The following is a 23,774-nucleotide window of genomic DNA, read 5'->3' on the forward strand; positions in this document are numbered from 1 at the left end:
AAAAATTTTAATTATTTTAATATCTTCTGAACTAGTTAGAATCTGCCCAAACCCTTTCTAGGTATTGGAGATCTCATGTGCCCCAACTTCTCCACCAAATTTGGCTAGAGCACATCCAATGCTGCCTCAAATCAACAGTGACACACCATCCTGAATGCCTCCTATAGGGTCCATTGGTTGTGCATCATATAAATCTGGCCTGCTGTCAACAACTCTACATGACTCATGCTCCTCAGAGGCATCCTCATATGAACCCATGGACTTGTCCAAAGAAAAATCCTCACCCCAAAGGTCAGAAGGAATCTCCACCTACTCTAACTCTGTCATCCCCTCAATGTCACTCAAGCATGAGTGGTCAGGTCCCCTGCAGATGACGTAAAGTCCCTTCCTCCTCAACTCATTCTTGTTGCATGATCCACCAAACTAAAGCAGTTCCTCCCTAGTCAATTGTCTTCTAAGCAGTTGAAATGTTCTACTCAACCAACCTTTCAATTAGTTCATAAGAAACAGGTGAGACCAGTTATTCTCTCCTCCAAATGCTCAACAATCTAGTTTGCAATTCCTTGCAAATGGCATCACAACCTCCCATACATGAAGACAGAATGGACTACATATGTGTTATGACCCCATCAGGATGATGTTTCCTAATTCTAATGATGAATTGGAACATCTAATGAATCAAGCCATCATGCTCTAGATCAAACATGATTTCATATGTTTTGACCATGGCCATGCCTCCTAAAATCTCAAGCTTCTTCACAAAGGTAGAGCCTGCACTATTGTCCAAGTCCTGGAAAGTCTCTACTATCAATATGAAAACTCTCCTCATCACATCATCACTGTGAGGAGCTATAGGGGTGTTATTTTCATGATGTTACTAAGACAAGATGCAACTGGAAGTCTAACCCCTTCACAAGGTTCCTCCAAGAACTTGTGTTATATGAGAGCAAGCATAGTTGGTTTTAGAGCCCAAATTAGTTTCTTCCCTTCCAACTGGCTCACTTTGGAAAGGTGGGTATCCAGTTCATCTAATTTGAAGAGGACTTTCCATGTGACCTTCATGTGTTTCAAATCTCTCCCAAGTGCAAGGATTTTGTGTCCAATCTTCAGTTCCTTTTGCAAACCTCTTGGCTGCTTAGGGTTAAGGATGGCATTGATCTCTTTTAAGAAAGAGTTGTTGTCTTACTTGGGTTTTTAGTCCAATGATGCATGGTGGTTCAAAGAACTTATTTCTATGTTGTTCAATCTTCTTAATTCATTCATGAGTGTTGTCAGCTTCTCCATCCCAGAAAAAGTGTTGATGAGAAAGGAAACTCATCTGACTTGTATTTATACACTAATTAGGAGTTCGAATTAGTCTCTTAGGCCTACATAAGCCCCAAAAATAAAATAATGTGATAATAACCTAACTTTTGGTGACAAGCCCACCAACCTAGCTCACAAATGAAATAATAAGCCTCTTAAGAGGTCAAACAATAAATAATACATGTTGTAGGTTCCTCGAAGAAGCCTGATGAGGTCCATAGGTTCCATAATGAAGAATAGGACCTTCAAAAGTGGTGGACATAGGGTTGGCTCCTTGTTCTCCAAACAATAAACCTGTGGTGCTCCTAGTTGGTGTGGGGGCACAATAATAACCTCATGGGTCTCCAAATGAGTTGAAGATGCCTATAGATTATTTGTAAGGTCTCTGATGATGGTGTCGGTGATGCCACATCATCCTACGAATCCTGGGTCAGTTGCCAAGTGCATGGTACATCTATGGGGTTGGTTGGGCAAAGGTGAACTAGGTGCATCTTCCTCATCCAATAGGTGATCCTTGAGCAAGGATCCATGGAGTGTTGTCTGTTGTTGTGGAGGCCCATAGCTGTCAACACACACCCTACTTGTGCCAATGTATCCCTCTGGAGGGTTAGGACCTCGTATAGGGAGACCAAACCCAAGATGGAGACCATCTATAATCTTGCATAAGATCCAATGTGTCCCCTAGCCTTCCAATACAACAAGTCATTAGAGAAATTGAGTAAAAGAGCTTACCAACCATGGACCATAGGAGGGGACTTCATAATGGCCCGCCCTTCCATAATGGGATTCCGCATGTGCAAATGTCTCCAAAATCCAAATGGGGCCAACCAAGTATCCTATTAGGCGGTTTCTACTTCCAAAGGGGATAATATGTTCAAGTTACATTCTTTAGAAGGTGGTGCTATGTGATAGAGAGGTGAATGAAGTAGGGGATGAGAAGGGGCAACCCCGGGCCACTTGCTGGGGTACAAGGGTAGCTAATAAAAGGGAAGCCCACTCTTGAGTATATAATGTATAGGAAGAAGAAATCGTGGTACATGAGGCGCCCTGGCCTTGATTTTTCCACCCTTTTTCATATGCCTTTTGCCTTTTATGTTGTTTCTTTGATTAACTGCTTGAGGCTCGAGGGGTAAGATGATCTGGAATTTATCCAGGACAAAGAATTAAAGGTATTACAGACTCATGTGCTTGGATGTGCCTATGTTACTTTATGCAATGGATCGATAAGATTGCTAGAATACATAGACACTGAGGCAGTTAGAGAAAACATAACAGTCAAACATGTAAACAAAAGTTAATAAGGAGTTCACCCAATGCTCCTGGGCTACATCTCCTAGCCCGGCCTTCAGTGGTAACCTCTCTATTATGTTTTTGAGCAGAGTTTTTACAGCAGTGAGCTCAATTTGAGTCTCATCAAACAGATAAAAATCAGTAAGATTGGAGTACACAGACTCTCCTTACTAAAACTCAACCTCTATTGGTCACAGTAGTATAAGCCCAATCTGGGTCTCATACATGACAGGCCTATGCTGAGGAGTCTACTTGAACCTCTCAAACCTTCTCTGGAGTACACAGACTCTGACTCGCTATGGATCTGTCTGGTTCAATGTTGCCTTCAGGTCAGCTTGGCTTCTACTTTCTGTTCTTTGCTCTTAGCTTCTATGTCTAACTAACTCCCCCGTTGTCCTCTGCTTCTGTTAGTTCATGGCTTTAAAGCTAGTCTATTCTTTTGATTGTTCGTTTCCGCTTCCCAGCTTTCTGGTTTCCCTACCTTTGTCTGTTCGAATTCCTCTGCTCTGCATCATCATCATTATGTAACGCCTCGCAAGGAGGTGGCCACCTGTTTTTCTAACGAACTAAGTGTCAGATTCCTTGAATCATATTTGAATGGTCATTATTTCCATTTGCTTCAAGATCGCCCGCGAAACACGAATCTTTTGCGAACTCATCATCCACGTCGGACTCCTAATCCCCTGAATCTTGCTTTATCACCTGTCAAATCCAGTCATTTATCGGAATGCGCCTCTGCCGTTGATCTAGGCCCCTCGGATCCTACAGTCATCACTCATATTGGCTGGGTAAGTTGCTTGACGTTTATCCATCTGATGTGAGTGGTTTTCTCTCTCATCCGTCGGACGTGTGTCGCTTGGTGTGTGGCATCGGGCGGTACTTAGTCAAAACTGATTACCGCCTCGAAGCCTTTTGATATCCTACAGTTTTGGGGAATCTCGTGCTACGGAACCGAAACAGTTACTTTTCTGTTTTTCATAGCGATTTCGGGTCTGGGTGCTTCAAGGCTTTCCTTCACTGAGGGGGATGCCCTGCAATACGCGATTAGCGCTAATCGCGTATCAAAATCCACCTCTGTTTCCCGAACTAGCCTTCGGTTTTGCCAGTTTCGTGCCATTGCGCTTTACCATGGGCCAATGGTCTGCGCACTCGACTGAGGGTCCTCGTTGCTCCGCTCTGGCCATAACTGCAATTGTCACGAGGATTCCTTTTGATAGCTTGATTTTTCTAAGACTTGAATCTTTTAACATAATTTGAAATACTCATGAAAACTTAGAGAGTGTTTAGGATCCAATTTAGATCACAACCTTCCCACTAAAAAAGCTTTTGGACCACCAAAAGTTGGTTTTCTTTTAAGCATCAGTCAAGTGAGGGTATAGATTCCTCGCCTGCTCAATTTCTATCCATTTCGCGCTGCTTGGTTTTGAACCTTTGAGTCCAATCCTGAGGTACTCAACATCTCCTCTGCGCGTGGTCCTCACCTTCATGTCCAGAACTGTATCTTCTTCCAACTCATTAAGATATTCAGGCAACAGATCATCAATAGAAGGAAATTGACTCTGCTCTTTGGGATCTTCAATTAATGAAGGTTAAAATAGTCTCAAGCTATCTGCATTAACAATTGAGTAGATGTGCATGTAGGCTGGTAAATCAAGGCGAAAAGCATTCTCACCAATTTTCTCAAGTATTTTGAAAGGTCCATACCTTATCGGCTTCAGCTTCTTACCTTCACCTTGCATCCTGTCTTTGCTGATATACAGCCAGACTTGATCACCAACTTGGAAACTATGCTCCATCCAATGCTTGTCATGCCTTGCCTTATAGTTGGCTTGGCTCTTTTCTAGCTGTTCCTGTACTGCCTGATGAATCTCTTGGATTTGTTCAATGAAATTGGTTGCCTTGTCCACATCACTGTGTCCATCAACTGCTATGTCATTACCAAAGACAAAATCCAACGGAGACCTTGGTGTGAAGCCAAAACAGGTCTCAAAAGAAGATCTCTATGTAGAAGAATGTTTAGCTCAGTTGTAAGCATGTTGCACATAACATAAGTGTTCATCCCAAATCTTGGGATGATTGCTGCAATAGCCTCTGAGCAAATGGATCACTATCCTGTTGACCACTTCTGTTTGGCCATCTATTTGTAGATGAAAGGCTGTACTCTTTTTCAGTCTGGTGTCCATCAATTCCCACAGACTTGACCAAAATTTCCCAACAAATCGGTTATCTCAATCAGATATAATGGAAGAGTGGGTAATACAAAATGAACCCATACATGCTGAATGAACAACTTTGCAGTTTGTTTAGTTGTAATATGTTTGTTACAAGGTATTAAAATACACATTTTGCTGAACCTATCCACAACAACATATAAACAGTCATGACCTTTCCTAGACTTAGGCAGTCCTCCCACAAAGTCCATGGAAACACTTTCCCAAGGATGAGAAGGAACTAGTAGTGGAGTGTACAAGCCTAGTTTTCTATTGCTGGGCTTGCTTTTAGCACACATGGTACATCCTCTTACATATCTAGAAAGTATCTCATTCATTTTTGGCCAATAACAAAATCTTTGCAGCTGTGCAATTGTTTTACTTGCCCCAAAGTGACCTAATATTAGAGAAGTGTGTGCTTCTCGAATTATCTTTACTCTTTCAGTTTGTGGAATGCATAGCTTCCTAAAATGATACAAGAGTTGGTCCTTAACATGATAATCCAATTCTCCTACTTGTTTGCCTTGACTTAAAATTGCATATACATCTTTAAAATCTATATCTTGAGCATATTGTTCAATGTAGCTTTCGTACAATACTGAATAATGCTTAAGTATAGTAGATGCATTTATAATTGGTCTGGACAACATATCTATAACTTTATTGTGTATGCCCTTTTTATATCTGATGACAAGATGAAATTGTTGTAGAAAACCCATCCACCTATAGTGTCTTGATAATATTGAATTGGTTGATGATTAGTGTGTATAACTGTCTCTTTACCCAATAAATAATGTTTCCACTTTTTCACACTCTATACTAATGCATACAATTCTTTAGCATATGTGGGATAGTTAACTACTGTAGAATTAAATGTCTCAGAATGATAGCATATGGGTTTACCGTGCTGCATCAACACTGCTCCCATGGCATAGTCACTGGCATCGGTTTCAATTTAAAATGGTCTTTGAAGATCAGGTAGTGCTAGTATTGGTGTTGTACTAATATTTTATTTCAAGATGTTGAAGGCTTTTTGTTGTTTGTCTCCCCACAGAAACACCTTGTTCAATCCTGTTAAAGCATGTAAGGGAGCTGCAATTAAGGAAAAGTTAGAAATAAACTTTCTCCAATATTGTGCTGCTACTAGGAAGCTTTTAATTTCTATAGCAGATTTGGACTTAGGCAGTTTACAATGACTACAACCTTAGAGGGATCTATCTTCAATTCACCACCCCCTACTATGTGACCTAAATAATTCAAAGATGTTTTTCCAAATTCACATTTTGAGAGTTTAACATAAAGATTTTCTCTTTTCAAAACATCTAGAGTCTGCTTAACATGTTGTAAATGTTCTTCCCACGTCTTGCTGAATATAAGAATGTCATCCAAATATACAATAACAAAATCATCAAGAAAATGTTTGAATACATCATTCATTACTCATGAAAGTAGCAGGAGCATTAGTTAAGCCAAAAGGCATAACCAGCCACTCATACAATCCCTGCTTTGTTTTGAAAGCAGTCTTCCATGCATCTTGCTCTACAACTCTGACCTGATGATATCCACTATGCAAGTCTAACTTGGAAAAATAAACAGCTTCTTTCAACTGATCTAACAGATCATCTATACAAGGAAGAGGGTAATGATTTTTGACCTTTATTTTATTCAGTGCTCGGTAATCAATGCGCATTCTCCATGAGCCATCTTTCTTTCTCACCAAGACGATTGGAGACCCACATGGTGATGTGCTAGGTCTTATGAACCATTTCTCGAGCAACTCCTGTACCTACTTCTTGATTTCTGCATTCTCTAGAGCGGACAACCTGTACATTCCGATGTTAGGCAATGGAACATCTTGCTGCAAGTTAATATCATGTACTATTTTCTTTTTGGGTGGCAGTCTTTTAGGTTCTTGAAATAATATATCATATTCTGAAACAACTTTTCCTAAATCAGCTTGCTATTTAGCATCACAACTCTCAAATATATTGGTTTTATCAGGGTTTTTTCCTTTACAACCATTAGTAAAAATTGTTTGCATGAATTTACAATTTTCTTCATCTCCCCCGAGTTTATGAGAATATAATTATTTTTTAGCTTATGAGCTCTTACAATATATTCAATTCCATCTTTAACGAGTAGATACTTGTTCTCAGCTCTATAGAAAATAGCTTTCTATCATACAAGTAAGGACTTCCTAAAACAATTCCACATATATCCAAAGGAACCATATCTAACTCAACCTCATCTACAAATTCTAACCCAAAAGAAAACTTAAGTTTACATTGTCTAGTCACTTGTAGCTTTGCTTTATCACATAACCAACCTAATGGATATGGTTTCTTGTGAGGTGTGGTTAGTAATCCCAATTTCTTGACAATTTCTTCAAAAATTAAATTTACTTGTGAGCCACTATCAAACAAAGTATCAACCTTTTGATGATCGGAAATAACTTGAATATGATCCCCCAACTTCTGGGTTCCCATTCTTACCTCTAGCTTCTAGATGTGTAGCCTGAACGGATACCTCATTTATGCTAGTGGGATTAAACATGAGCATAGTGTGCCTCATGTAGCTGTGTAGACCACCTATATACTTCAACATAGTTTTAGGTGAGTCTAAAGAAATTCCTAGAATCAAAGCTCTTTTCCTAAATTCTTGGGTGTAACCTTGTACAATTTTCCCTTTTAATTAGCAAAGAGTTTGCCAACTCATCATGGCTTGCTGCATATAGGCTAGTGGATAGAATTGCTTTTTAATTGCAGAAACAAATTCACTCCAAACAAAAAGAATCTTACCATGTTTCTTCAGGTCAGCTCGTGTCCTGCCTTCCCACCATACCAAGGCAGTGCCCCCAAGGCGTAGGCTGGCCAGCTGTATTTTACTCTTGTCTGAGTCAATGCTCTGCACTCTGCAACAAACATCAATTTGTCTGATCCAATTATCCAGCTTCTCTGCATTCAACTCTCCATCATATATTGGCAAATCAAATTTAACATCTAATTTAATCAAAGATGCTTTCTTTTTATTTTCAAGGCTATTAGGAGGGGTGAGAAATCTTTCTTCTTTCCCTTTGCCTTTAGAGTGGTCATGGAGGAGAGATTCTTCTAATCCTTTGTCTTGTTTGGAGTTTGATGAATCTTCATCTCTATTTTTCTTAAATTCCCTATACATTTCCTCAACCATGGATTTCATGGTCATAAAACTATCCATGAATTGGGAGTCTGATTCCAAGGGACTTTCTTCTGACATTCTCTTCTTAGGATAGACTTTTCCAATTTCTGGGTTAGCTTTAACCAACTCTCCTCCTAATTTAAGCTTTGATCTAGTTAACATTCAACAACAAAATCCAGCACAAGCTTGTCTAACCTTAGTAACCTAGAGCTCTGATACCACTTGATCTAGAATTTATCCAGGACAAAGAATTAAAGGTATTACAGACTCGTGCTTGGATGTGCTTATGTTACTTTATGCAATGGATCGATAATATTGCTAGAATACATAGACACTGAGGCAGTTAGAGAAAACATAATAGTCAAACATGTAAACACAAAAAAATTAATGAGTTCACCCAATGCTCCTGGGCTACGTCTCCTGGTCCAGCCTTCAGTTGTGGCCTCTCTATTATGTTTTCAAGCAGAGTTTTTACAGTAGTGAGTTCAATTTGAGTCTCATTAAACAGATAAAAATCAGTAGGACTGGAGTACACAAACTCTCCTTACTGAAACTAGACCTCTATTGGTCACAGTAGTATAAGCCCAATCTGGGTCTCATACATGACAGGCCTATGCCGAGGAGTCTGCTTGAACCTCTCAAGCCTTCTCTGGGGTACACAGACTCTCTGACTTGCTCTGTCTCTGTCTGGCTGAATGCTACCTTTAGGTCAGCTCAGCTTCTACTTTCTGTTCTCTGCTCTTAGCTTCTGTGTCTAACTAACTCCCCCGTTGTCCTCTGCTTCTGTCAGTTCATGGCTTTAAAGCCACTCTGTTCTTTTGACTATTCGTTTCTGCTTCCTGGCTTTCTAGTTTCCCTACCTCTATGTGTTCAAATTCCTCTTCTCTGCGTCATCATCGCTATGTAACACCTTGCAAGGAGGTGGCCACCTATTTTTCTATCGAACTGAGTGTCAGATTCCTCGAATCATATTTGAATGGTCGTTATTTCCGTTTGCTTCAAGATCGCCCGCAAAACACGAATTTTTTGCCAACTCATCATCCACGTCAGACTCCAAATCCCCTTAAATCTTGCTTTATCACCTGTCAAATCCGGTCATTTATCAAAATGTGCCTCCACCGTTGATCTGGCCCCCCGGATCCTACGGTCATCGCTCATATCGTGCGGGTAAGTTGCTTGACGTTTACCCGTCCGATGCGAGCGGTTTTCTCTCATCCGCCGGACGCATGTCCCTTGGTGTGTGGCATCGAGTGGGACTCAGTCAAAATTGCTTACCACCTCGAAGCCTTTCGATAGCCTACTGATTTGGGGATTCCCACGCTACGGAACCGAAATAGTTACTTTTCCGTTTTTCACAACGATTTCGGGTCCGGGCGCTTCGAGGCTTTCCTTCACTGAGGGGTACGCCCTGCGATACGCGATTAGCGCTTATCGCCTCCAGTTTTGCTACTTTTGTGCCATTGCGCTTTACCATGGGCCAATGGTCTGCGCGCTTGACCGATGGTCCTCATTGCTCCGCTCTGGCCATAACTACAACTGTCACAAGGATTCCTTCTGATAGTTTGATTTTCAAAGACTTGAATATGTTAACATAATTTGAAACAATCATGAAAACTTAGAGAGTGTTTAGGATCCATTTCGGATCATAAGAGCATGATGTTTGAAATGTAGCAGTGGCTACCCCTTTTTAAGGTAGGTTGGTTCATTGCCCACTAGGGCTTGGGACAATCATGGGTTCTTATTTGAGGAAGGAGGCTCCTAGAACCTGTAGGAACCAGGGTGATGGCCATGATGATGGGGTAGATCTCATGTATTGGCTTTTGCCCACGTGCTAAATGTGTTTGTCCCGACCATCTTTTGCATTTTGTGGTACGTTTTCTTGTTGAATGTGGCCAATTTTGCTTTTACTTTTCTTTTTTTAGTTGCGTCAACCTTCGGGGCATCATTCTAGGCCTGACTCAAGGTGTGGGCAGGGGTAAGGGGAGAGCTAAACTTATGTGGACCCAGTGAAGGAATGTGGATCCAGGTGGAAGAAATGATGAATAGGGTAATAATGAGTGGAAATGGGGTAATATATGTGGATGGGGAAGTGGGACCATGCAACCAAAATTAGGATTTCCCATGAAATGCCATCCCTAAAGCCAAATGGTCAGTATAAGAGATCCCACGGGACTAGAATCTAAGATTAACATCTAAAAGGGGTCTAGGGGACAAGAGAACAGACCTAACCCACTCATTCCGCCCAGTCCCCCCATTAATCCATGCCCAAAAGTGTCCATGATAACAAAACTACTCTACCAATTTGTCATATGTAGCTTTTGCAGTCTCCAAATTGGATACATATGGGATTAGAGTCTTTTATAGATTCTATAAGAATCCTCTGGGCTCTTACTTCTCCCTTCATGAATCTAGCATGTGCTTGAGTATCTTCTTTTGGAGGCTGGATAATTCGTCCCTTGATGTGATCCATGACCTCATTCTCACTAAGATTTAGGTATGTCCTCTTCTTCCATGCAAGGAAATTTGCGACCCCAACCAATTTATTGTTTTCCTTGCAAAAAGACATTTTTTTATTTTCAAATATAGTCATAGACGTACTTGAGAGATTGATGTTTTATTCCTTCTTAATCTTGATGTTGATAGAGGATTTGCTTCTTGAGAGATTGATAAGAGAGCTTGATTCACGGTCCTTCTTGAATGATTTAGCCTTCCTTCTTTCTTGAAGATGGTTTCAACACACTTGTTGGTGTAGATTTCTTCGATCTAGGGTTTTGGTAGATCTTGATTTCTTGCTTCTTGCATTGATCCTTCTTTGAAGCTCGATTCTCATGTTTCAACCTGCTTTGAATGCCCCTGCATGACTTTAGCACCTAAGCTCTAATTCCATGTTGAGAAATCTAGGGCATGAATAGTTAAAATATTTATCTACTTGATAATTGCTTGTGATATACTTTTACTTCTTAGATTATAGTCTTTTATTTGTTATGTTATTATTGTGTTCTTTTCATCAAGACAAATACCAATATGCACAATGAAAGACAAGTGACACAATATGTAGGCTTGTCATCGAGGGCCAAAACCTCTCACCTCTTGAGAGGAAAACCCGATTAAAATTCGTCTTCTAGATCTTCAATTGATGAGCACCAAGACCATGACACAGACACTTGACTCTAGTATCCTCCCAAGAACTTTATCAGTAACCTTGATGCTCTGCCTCTTCCCTTCCTCAACTTTCTTCTTGATCTCGAACTGCTCTCATCGGTTCCTTCTAGAGAAACTCGGTCTCTATTCTTCACACGGTTGCTTCTCGGCTTCCTCTAGAGAATCTCGGTCTCTAGGCTTTTAGTGGTATCCTCTGGAGAAATTCGGTCTCTATATCTCTATCTCGATCACCCTGAAGAATCCTTCTTTGCTGCTCCAGAAGAAACCTTCTTCGCTGCCAAAAAGAATCCTCCTTCGCTGCCCCAAAAGAAACTTCTTTGCTTGCCCAAAAGAAACCTCCTTCGTTTTCCCAGAAGAATCCTCTTTCTCACTTCTTTGCAATTCTTTGTAGCCTTCTTCTTTTCACTTCTCTACCAAATGCGTGAGGCTGAGTTAGGCTTTATATACCCCTCATCTCATGTCCTTTAGGCCGACATGATCACTAGAGGTTAAGCTGACTTCTTCTAGCATCGTCTTTCATCGTTGTAGGCTGACTTGAAGAGGATAAGTGACAAGGTCTTGAGGATACTTTACATAGACAAATTTGACCTCTTACAAAGTGTAACATGACTTCATTACATGACAATCTCTATCATTTTATGACTAGATGACAAATAATTCCTAAAGACTCTCAATGGGAGTCTTGACTCAAAAATAAAATCTCATGCTCATGAAACCCATGAAGCAAGTCAATACAGTTATTTTATTTTTCTTCTTTACATCTCATTACATAAAATCATAATTACATGTCATTATGAGGACCGAACCTAGTTACACTTTTCAACAATAGGTACATCTCCTATATGCTTACCACTTAGCATTTTCACTACCTTGCCAATGTTGCTAATCCAATCAATAGCAGAGCTAATTGTTTGGCTTTAAATGTTTGGAGCTTCTATTCTAGCTTAAAACATGAGCAACATTATTGATACATGACAATTCCAATTATCCATAATAAGCAATCGAGTCACAAACATGAGTTGAACCATGGCAAAGAAGATAAAACTTATTTATTTAACCAATTGTGATAGGCCAATTGACATGATATCTTTTAATATACTTCAGTAATAACTTTAAAGGTTGTCCCCCCACAACACACACACACACATATATATCTTACAACCTGATTATAGAATTTAAAGTTACATAATCTCGAAGGGCTAATTTCATGCCAATCTTGTGCAATAGACAAGTTTTAAGAAGATATAATATTCAAGATATGTTATAATGGTTTTTTTCAAAAAATTCCTAATAATTGTAATGAAGCAGTGTAGCCTTTTTCAACTATTGCATTTATAATATATTTGTAACTTGATTTGTTAATTGGATTTATTTTCGGTGGATAGGAGGATTATACATATGTGTGTGAGTTCTTAAAAACAATATGATTTCAAAATTTTAAGTTAGATCATTTCTAAGGGCCAATTACATCTCAAGCTTTGTGATAAATGAAGTGTTAATAGGATAGATAATGTTCATAGATATGCTATAATAGTTTTCAAAGTTTTTATCATAATCTTTAATGAAACAATGTACCTTTTTTGAATTATTGCATTTAAAAGTCTAATATGTTTAAATTATATTTATAACTTTAGTTGTTAATTAGGTTTATTTGGGATAGTTGGGTGAAACGATTGTTATTCTCCCTAGGTTCAATTCCCACAAGTAACATGTTGAGTTTATAATGAATATATTATTGTTATTGTTTTGAGTTTTGTTGTTTATCAGCCTTGTTTCTTGAAAATTCTAGGTTTACCTTACTCAAAATGTGAAGTACTTAAAAGTTTTCCTCAACCTTCCTAACCTAAAGAAAAAAAATCACAACCCTAGTAACATTAATGTGAACATTGTCCAACCTTTAAAAGTTATTTTTTGACAATATGAATAATTAAATTTCATAATATGTAGAAGTCTAATGTTTTCCTTTTTACATAATGTAGAATTGAATATCAACTAAGTAACCTAGTTGTTGGAGCTCTAACGAGAGAAAACATGTATGAAGCATTCGACCATGGTATTACAGCGAATCAAGTAATATGCTAGGCCTTTTCATATTAGTTCTGTTTCTAAGATTCATCAATCACATGCATTGTCATATAATTTTTTTTTTACTTTTATTTTATTATTATTTTTTTATTATATAAAAAAAATTGAAGTATATTTTTATTTTAATCGAAATGTCATATAATTTTTTTTTTACTTTCATTTATTGTTATTTTTTTATATATAAAAAATTTGAAGTATATTTTTATTTTAATATATTGCAAAACATTTCTGCCGCATTCTACCATGCTCTCACATTAGATCAAGTGATAGGTATTATTTCTAATAAAAAAATATATGAATTCTATTTTTATTTTAATTGATGATTCAAAGAAATCAACAAATTACAATGTTATTACTAAATCATAACTCCCAAGTTATAATATAATCAATGAAGTATTCAAGTATTTGTTCTTAATGAATATTGTTAAAAAGGGGATGAACTAATATTTAATAACGATAATTGATTGGGTAGGAAATAAATATATCATCCTTTATCATCTTTGTAATTGTTTATATATTGTTGGTTATCTTTTGACCAAGATTGGTAGACATGACTTGCGATGAGGGTAGGTATTATTGACCACACTTTGTCAACAGTGCAAGAACGTAGGATGCAAAGACATGAAGATTTTTTTTCAAAATTCAGATTCATCAGCCAACACATGTTTTATCATTGTAAATCTAATTTTTGCAAGTTATATTGTAAATGATGCTAGTATGACCATTTAAATATGTAACAACATTTAGGTAATCCTTTGATTTTGGCAACGGATTTTGTAGAAATTTCTCATTTCCCACCCCGGTTTTTAGTTTCTCCTTATTTCTCTCATATAGTTAAATGTCCTTTCCCATAACCATACATTTAACAAGCTGGAAAAAATAAATTTGCTGAAAACACAAATTCTGGAAATTTTACAGAATGCTGGAAATTGCAGAAATAAATATCAGCAGTAATAAACAGCCTTTAAAACACATTTAAACACTGATATTTTTGGTCAACTTGACCCTGGAAAAACCCCCTACAACTCTTGGGGAAAACCAGTTTGAGAGCTGCTCTTTATTTCTGGAAAATGCCTTTTTACAGTAGGAGAAATGTTCAGCAAAAAAAAAAAATCAGCAAACAGACTTTTACAACTTATCTCAGCCTTGTTGAAACTCAGCCTTGCTGATACACCACTGCTGATACTCCGCAGCTGTTGCTGTTACACCGCAGCTGTCGCTGTTACACCACGGCTGTTGCTGTTACACCGCTGCTGTTGTTGTTACACCGCGGCTGTTGTTGTTACACCGCGGCTGTTGTTGTTACACCGCGGTTGTTGCTGTTACACCACGGCTGTTGCTGTTACACCGCTTTCAGCTGCTGAAACTCCACTCTGCTGAAACTCCACTTTGCTGAAACTCCGCTTTCAGCTGCTCAGAAATCTCCCTTGCTCTCTTGCTCTCCTTCTCTCAATCTGCTCATGAAAGAATGAATGATCTTTTCCTCCTTTTCCTCCCTTAACCCAACCCTAAGTGACTTTTGGGTGATCCCTAAATCCAATGGCTGAAATAGATTTAGATCAATGACTGAGATTAAATGTTCATTTAAATCTCACTTTCTATTTTTTAATTCACCCCACTTTAATAAAGACCCACTTAGTCATTTATTTCCAAAGTCACTTTTCCTTTCTAATTTTTCATTGACTTTATAAAAGTCACTTTAAAATTAGACTTAGTAACTTTATCACTTAAAGTCACTTTTAAATTAGATTTAACTTTATAAAAATTATAAAGTTACTTTAGGAGAAAAATTAAATTCTTTTGGACACTTTTCCCTAGGCCAAAGATCAAAGCCTAAGGGAACCACCTGTCCTCCGGTACCAAATTTCAACACTCCCTCTTACCGAGGAAGGTGTTCCTCACCACACCCATCTTGTCTCTGAAGCAGACATGCTTGCCCCGTGGTAAGGCTTTGGTAAGAATATCTGCAACCTGCTCATCAGTGGAAATATACTCAAGCTTCACAGCTCCCTTCTGAACATAGTCTCTGATGAAATGATATCTGATCCCGATATGCTTTGACCTATCATGAAATACTAGATTCTCCGTGAGTTTAATGCAACTCTGATTATCACAGTAAATCATTGAAGGTCTCAACGGCTGACCAAATAAGCCAAACAACATCTTGCGAAGCCAGATGGCCTCACAACTAGCTAGATTGGCTGCCATATACTCTGCTTCCGCTGAACTCAGTGCTACTGACTGCTGCTTCCGGTTGAACCATGACACTATTGCTGAACCCAACCCAAAACAGCACCCTGAAGTGCTCTTCCTATCAGAAGCACAACCTGCCCAATCAGAATCAGTGTATCCTGCCAATCTCACTCCATCTCCCTGCCTGTAGTCCAGACCATAATCCACTGTCCCCTGCAAGTACCGCAAAATGTGTTTTGCAGCCACCCAGTGAACCTTCCTAGGCTCACACATAAACTGACTCATCGTGTTGACTGCAAAACAGATATCTGGTCTAGTGTTGACCAAATACATCAAGGAACCAATCAGCTGCCTGTACAATGTGGGATCCACCAACTCGGAATCCGAAGCATGAAGCTTCTTCCAGTTGGTGATCATCGGTGTCGACATGGGTCTACAATCCTCCATGTGGAATCTGCTAAGGATGTCCACAATATACTTCCCCTGCCCCAGGAAGAAATGCCCCTCCTCCTGCCACACCTCCAAACCCAAAAAGTAATGCATCAAGCCGATGTCCTTCATCTCAAACTCCGCCGCAAGATCTCTCTTGCAGTGCTCTATGAGTCTCTCTGCACCTGTAATGACCAAATCATCCACATACAGCACCAGAATGAGAGGCTCCTCACCAATCACAATAAAGTAAAGGTTCGGATCTGCCTAACTCTTTGTGAAACCCATCCCCTGAAAATATGTATCTATCCTGGAGTACCAAGCTCTGGGAGCTTGCTTCAAGCCATAAAGGGCCTTCTTCAATCTGCACACATGGGACTCCTTCCCATGCACCTCAAAGCCTTGTGGCTGCTCAATGTACACCTCCTCCTGTATGAAGCCATTGAGAAATGCGGTCTTCACATCCATCTGGTGGATCTTCCAACCCATCTCTGCTGCTATCGATATAATGGAGCGTATCGAAGTATATCGAGCCACGGGAGCGAAGGTCTCCTCTTAATCAACTCCCTCTACCTGGGAGAACCCTCTAGCCACAAACCTCGCTTTGAATTTCTCAATGCTGCCATCTGTAGCATGCTTTACCTTGTAAAGCCATCTGGAAGTAACCACGGATTTGCCCTCAGGCCTCGGCACCACCTCTCAAACATCATTCTTCATGATAGAAGAATACTCCTCCTGCATGGCCTCTCTCCAGACCTGCTGGCTAGCTGCCTCCTCATAGCTAGAAGGTTCAGAGTCAAGGATGCTGGTAACCATCGCCATATAACTACAAAACCTCTCAGGTGGTCTACTCTCTCTGACCGGCCTCTTCGGCTCAGCAACAGATGTGGCATCTCTCAAGGTGTCCTGAAGCCACTTGGGCTTCCTCTTCCCTGAGCATGCTTCTCCCATAGGAGAATGAAACTCCTCCTCATCACCATCAGTAGCCTCAACTCCTGACTGTCTGTCTGTTGTCCTCCTGCCTGCACCTGAACCTGTAGAAGCTGAGGTACCGTGTGAACTGTCCATCAGTGGACTCCCTAGTGAACTGCTCTGCATGCTGCCCGGAGCACCACCCCTCTGGCTCGGCGAGCCACTGCTCATTGATGGACCTGACATCCTCATAGATGTACCTCCGAATCCTCCTGATCCCTGCCCACTGGATCCCTGCGACTGACTCAACTGCTGCTGAGGGTCTGGCTGATCCAGATACTCTAACTCCCGTGACCTCCTAAAGGCCCTGTCCTCCTCGAACTTCACATCCCGTCTGACAACAACTCTCCTCTGTGCAGGAATGTAAATCCGAAAGGCCTTTGAGGTCTCACTGTAGCCCACAAAGATACCCTTCTCTGCGGTGGGCTCTAGTTTGCTCCTCTTCTCCTTGGGTATATAGGAGTATGTAATGCATCCAAAGATATGAAGATGACCAAGATCAAGCTTCTTCCCAGAGAAAGCCTCCTCCGGAGTCATGTGCCCCAAGGCACGATGCGGACACCTGTTCTGCAAGTAAACAGCTGTGTTGCAGGCCTCTGCCCACAAAAACAATGGCAACACCTGATCATGTAACATGGCTTTGGCAGCCCCTATGATGGATCTGTTCTTCCTCTCCGCAACCCCGTTCTGCTGGGGGTTGTAAGGAACAGTGAACTCCCTCCTAATGCCTGCCTCCGCACAATAGTCAACAAACTCTCCAAGGGTGTACTCTCCTCCATTGTCCGACCTCAGGGACTTGATCTTCCGACCTGTCTGTGTCTCCACAAGAGCTCTAAACTCCTGAAACCGCTTGAAGACCTCACTCTTGGTCTTCAAGAAATAAATCCAGGTCCTCCTGGAGTGATCATCAATGAATAAAACATAGTACTCATATCCACTCAAGGAAACATGAGACATTCGACTGCTCACATCAGAATGAATCAAATCAAGTATCCCAGTCGCTCTGCTGTCACTGCTGGGAAAAGGGGATTTGGCAAACTTGCCCATCGCACAACCTCTGCAAGTATCAAAGTGTTCAGTACTGAAATCTGGCACACCTGTAGTGATCTCACGCAATGTCCTCAAGGCTCCATGATACATATGTCCCATCCTGCGGTTCCAAATCTCACACAGCTCAGAACTGCTAGCTCTGCTGTCGGTACTACTGCTCAGTGCCAAAAGGGGCTGGAATGCAAACTTGTACACCTTTGCATGGCGTACACCTATCACTCTAGTTGAATCAGCTGGAGTGCCCCTGGGATACATCAACACCTGTCCTCCCCTGAACAGTACCTCATATCCTCTGTCCTCCAAAGCTGAGACGGATATGAGGTTCTTCCTCATCCCTGGCACATAAAGAACCTCTGACACCTTCAAGGGAAGTTTGGACTCCCTCTGAAATGTCACTGTCCCCACCCCGACTGCTCTAACAACTCTGTCATCACCGAGTACTACCTCAATATCAGTGCCACTCTGTGAAAGCTCTGAGAAGTACTCACGGACTCCTGTCATGTGACGTGAAGCCCCACTGTCCACATACCAGATACTTGAAGATGCTCCGCTGATCGAGGGAAAAGCATGCTCCCTCTGAACCTGTGTGGCAGGTGATCCTGCACTAGAGGACTCACATGTAGTGAACGCAAACTGCCGGTCAAAACGACCTGCAAAGTCCTCAATCTCTGCTGAAGCTGCCACGTCCTGGTTCTTCCCCTTCTTCTTCTTCTTCTCCGGACACACAACTGCAAAGTGTCCCATCTTCTGACAATTCCAACACTTCACCTTGGAATAGTCCTTCTGTGTGTTCCCCTGTTTACCTTTACCTTTGCCTTTGCCCTCACCATCGCTTGTGGAAGCCTGCTTCTTTCCTTTGCCTTTCTTGCCTCCTGCCACCAGTGCTACGTCCTCATCCTGCTCAACTGGCTTGGCTGCCCCAAGCTGTCCTTTCCTGATCTCTGTCTGAATGCAATCATCCCAAAACCTCTCCCATGTGGGAAGGGTATCACGTGCACAAACCCCATCAGCAAAGTTCAACCATGAACGGGGGAGGCCATCCACTGCAATCCGCACCAACTCAGTGGGTGGAATGGCCTCTCCAATCGCTGCCAATTCATCTCTCACATTGGTAATCTTTGTGAGATATCCAACTGCATTATCATTACCCATCTTAATGTTCTTCAGCTTCTCCTTCAGGACAATCTTTCGGTTCTCATTGGTACTGTGGTAGAGATTGGACAATGCTGTCCACATCTCATGGGCATTACTCTTTCCTCTCACATGAGGAATGCAATGGTCTTTGATTCCGTCTAGAATCAGCCTCTTACCCTTGTTGTTCTTTTTATTATAAGCAGCCAACTGAGTAGCATCAGTAGGCACAACAACAAGGTTCTGTGTGGTATGCACCATGATATCCCAGACTTCTGCCTCCTCAAAGATACTCTGCATTCTCTCCTTCCAAACACTGTAATTAATATGCCCATCCAGCCTATCCTCCACCCTCAATCTCAATGACATCTTGCTGTCCTAAAACTGAAAAATAGCACTGCTGTAGTAAAGATAAAACTGTTGTTTATGAAAAATCAGCTTGCTGGAATTTTCTGAGTGAAAAATCAGCAACTGTAATTTTTTCTCTTTTGCTGTCCCAAACTGCCCTTCAGCACTCAAGCTCTGATACCATGTAGAAATTTCTCATTTCCCACCCCGGTTTTCAGTTTCTCCTTATTTCTCCCATATAGTTAAATGCCCTTTCCCATAACCATACATTTAACAAGCTGGAACAAATAAATTTGCTGAAAACACAAATTCTGGAAATTTTACAGAATGCTGGAAATTGCAGAAATAAATATCAACAGTAATAAACAGCCTTTAAAACACATTTAAACACTGAGATTTTTGGTCAACTTGACCCTGGAAAAACCCCTACAACTCTTGGGGAAAATCAGTTTGAGAGCTCTTCTTTATTTCTGGAAAATGCCTTTTTACAGTAGGAGAAATGTTCAGCAAAAAAAAAAAATCAGCAAACGGACTTTTACAACTTATCTCAGCCTTGCTGATACACCACTGCTGATACTTCGCAGCTGTTGCTGTTACACCGCGGCTGTTGCTATTACACTGCTGCTGTTGCTGTTACACCGCGGTTGTTGCTGTTACATCGCAGCTGTTGCTGTTACACCACGGCTGTTGCTGTTACACCGCTTTCAGCTGCTGAAACTCCGCTCTCAGCTGCTGAAACTCCACTCTGTTGAAACTCCGCTTTCAGCTGCTGAAACTCCGCTTTCAGCTGCTCAGAAATCTCCTTTGCACTCTTGCTCTCCTTCTCTCAATCTGCTCATGAAAGAATGAATGATCTTTTCCTCATTTTCCTCCCTTAACCCAACCCTAAGTGACTTTTGGGTGATCCCTAAATCCAATGGCTGAAATAGATTTAGATCAATGGCTGAGATTAAATGCTCATTTAAATCTCACTTTCTATTTTTTAATTCACCCCACTTTAATAAAGACCCACTTAGTCATTTATTTCCAAAGTCACTTTTCCTTTCTAATTTTTCATTGACTTTATAAAAGTCACTTTAAAATTAGACTTAGTAACTTTATCACTTAAAGTCACTTTTAAATTAGATTTAACTTTATAAAAATTATAAAATTACTTTAGGAGAAAAATTAAATTCTTTTGGACACTTTTCCCTAGGCCAAAGATCAAAGCCTAAGGGAACCACCTGTCCTCCGGTACCAAATTTCAACAGATTTCATCCTAGGAATTTTTTTAATCTCACTAAATTATGTGTCATTTTAAACACAGATAATTAACAGATTTTTTCTTTCAGCTTAAAACTCAAAACTAGGGTCTTGACAAGGTCTTAAGGGAGTCTTAGTGTTATATCAAGTCTTTGTAAAAGTGTGTTTTGGAATAATTTAAGCACATTTGGCGAAATTGTTTTATTACAAACATACTTGGTCTATACTAGATCATATTGTGTCATGGAATTGGGTAAATTATTGAGGCTCTGAGTCTAACTGTGTTTTCCCCTTTCAAGGGTTGATATTGTAATATCTGATGTAAAAAAAAAATTGTGCATTGTCCCTCATACTTAGACACCATAGCTAAAATATTGGAGGGTGGAAAAAATAATTAATCCCTTTTAGTGTCAATTACTTAATTTTTTTTAGCAAAAATAAATTAAACCTTAAATTAAAAAATTAATTAATTGAGTAAAAAATAATTATAGAGAAATTAATTTCTCTCCAAGTGGCAAAATAATCAAAAATTCGTGGATCAAAAGAAAATTAATTTTCGGAGGTTTCTTTCAAAGGAAAAAATGAATATTTTAAGGGAAATTGAGCCTTTGGACATTGATGGTTTAAATCAAAGTCAATTTTTTGAGGAAATTAATCCAAAATATTAATTTTTGGATTAATTAAAAGTGAGTTTTAAGAAAAAATTGATTTTTTCCTCAAAATTAAAAATTCGATGGTGGAGACTAAAAGATGAATAAGTTGTTTTCAACAGCTGAGATTATTTTGACAAGGATCAAGCCAACTAGCCATTGTTTTCCACTTGAATGGGTTTCTCTATATAAAGAAGTCATTTTGCTTCTATTAAATATCTTTGGACGATGTAATTTTTGAACACTGGTATTGAGTTGATGCTCTGTTGGGAACATTATTTTATCATAATAGAAAGACTTTGGATTTCATTTCATGGTGTTTTTCTTCTACGATCTATGGTATGTGTTCATTATGTGTGATCCTATATTTTGTTGAATATTGTTTTAAAAAAAATTGTTATTTCATTTGTCAATGATAAGAAGATTCTATTGCTACATGTTATCTTAGGTGATCTGATTCACCATATGATTTAACAATTTTACTTTGAGAAATTTATAGAGATTTACAAGTACACTAGCCATTGGGCTCCAAGTTCACAAACAATGGGGAATAAATGACTATGTTTGGGCTCTAAGATTTTGTTTTGGTAATTAATTTTGCAGGAGGGTTTTGGCCAATATCTATTTTTCAAAATTAATTCATCCATTGCTATTTATTAAAAAAATTCGAAAAAACTATTATCTTGTAAATATTGCACATTTGTAAATTATTTCTTAACACATTTTATTTTGGAGCACTTGGGTATTTGGGAATTTTTATTTTTTCTATATATATTTGGGGTTTGGCATTCTTTGATTCTTTTTTTGCAGGTAATAGCTCAAGGGTTTGAAGCAACAAATTTTTTTGGGCTATTCAACCAAGCAAGAAAGGCTGATCTAGGCCCTTGAGCATAAGATCTAGCATCTCCAGCCTCGCCCAAGCTCAACGCCCAACCTAAGGAAGGAAGTCGTCTAGCGTTTTGCAGTGATTTATGGTGATTTTTTGTGTTTAGGGTCTGAAATTATTTTTAAGCCCATCCTCCATTTTTGGCCTAGTTGTGAGGCCTAGTGGCCTCCTAGGGCCCTCAACCCTCCCTTTTCCCTTGGTGCATCCCTTTTAGGGTTGGTCGTGACCTCTTAAGGTCCTCAATCCCCTTCTAGGGTAGTCATCTAGCCCTCTAAGGGCCTCGGTCCCCTCTCTCTTGGTTGGATGCGACCTTGGGTTGTTGAAGAAAGTGTAACTAGGTTTGATCTTCATGACATTGTAATTATGATTTCTGTATATTATTCCTTGTATGGGTTTCATGAGCAAGAGGTTTATTTATTTAGTGGCTCCCATTGAAAGCCTTAGGATGTCAAAGAGTCAATATCATGTATAAAAAAGTCTAAACATCCTTCCAAGACAAGGATCATCCTCCAAGACAAGCACAACAAGAAGTCTGCAATCAAAACAATGCAAAACACAATCATGTTAGCCTGCAAATAAATTAAATAAGCTAAATAAGTCAAGTCAGTGTGCAAATAGAGACACAACGTTTCACACTGTGATGTTAGCTAATTATGGAGAGGAAACAACTATAAATACTCCACTAGGGTCACCACAGGAAACACAGAGCTTTGAAAAGCCTCTGCAACTTCGGATGAGGACAGAACCTTGGCATACTTCTGAAGTCTCGGTCACAATTACAGTGATATCTTCGGACTCCTCTCTGAGATTGGGGATAAGGAACAATGGTACAGGAAGCTCGAATGAAGGTAGCAGACCAGCACTTCAGATGGATCACTATGATCTTTGGATAGGCATTACATTGGCACAACTTCTCGGCATAACTGTGATCTCGGTGCAAGGCGGATCCTGTCATAAGTCTCGGTACAAGAATGTTGCAATAATCTCAGTGATTACCTTTATAGTGCAGTAGTAACAAGACCTCGTTGACATGGTGATAAAGAAAGATGTGATCCAAAATGGATTTTGGATAGACTCCTACGTCTCAGTGCTCCTCACAGAGGAAAATGAAAGTCCAAGGAAGTTCCTGGAAATAGCCCCATTGCAGAGATCTTTTCCTTCTGAATCTACTGCAACTTGAATGGGATAAAATGGACTTAGGATGCAGAAGTTATCGCAAAAAGAAGATGCCCTGTTTCTTTGGAAAAAGAGGCAAAAACCCCTAAAAATGGCAAAAAACCCTTATAAAGGGAAATTGCATGGGAAAAAGGAAAATGGACGGAGTTAAGCGGAGGCAGAAGAAACCTCGATTGCCGATCCAATCAATCATGTTAGAGACAGGCCCGCATGTGATATTAGCGAGGTACAAAACCCCTGGGCCGTATGCGACGCGATATGCAATAGCGATTGCTACGTGCAATCTCAGTCGTCGGATCGCAAAAGGAATGGACGGCCAGGATTAAATTGGCGATCAGCGATTTCCAGACCCGATGGATTTCATAAGCGAAATTTATAAAATTTGAAATCCGGTAAAAGGGGATTTTTTGTGTATTGATGTTTTTTGGTGTAAAAACTGAAATACAAAGGAAAATGCCCAAAGGTGATAAA

General features: G+C 39.9%; 1 protein-coding gene across 1 annotated transcript in view; it reads left to right on the forward strand.

Moving 5' to 3' along the window:
• LOC149206525 (general transcription and DNA repair factor IIH subunit TFB2-like) overlaps nucleotides 1-23,774 on the forward strand; it is a 486,113-nt gene that overhangs the window by 375,418 nt on the left and 86,921 nt on the right. The window contains exon 12 of the mRNA XM_089393737.1: nucleotides 13,121-13,211. Within this exon, the coding sequence (XP_089249863.1) occupies nucleotides 13,121-13,211 (91 nt within the window). The remainder of the gene's footprint in view (nucleotides 1-13,120; nucleotides 13,212-23,774) is intronic.

Source organism: Pinus tabuliformis, chromosome 1_2 (assembly GCF_031772625.1).
Source record: "Pinus tabuliformis cultivar Carrire ecotype Pingquan chromosome 1_2, CPIR1, whole genome shotgun sequence".
In the NCBI taxonomy this organism is placed as follows: domain Eukaryota; kingdom Viridiplantae; phylum Streptophyta; class Pinopsida; order Pinales; family Pinaceae; genus Pinus; species Pinus tabuliformis.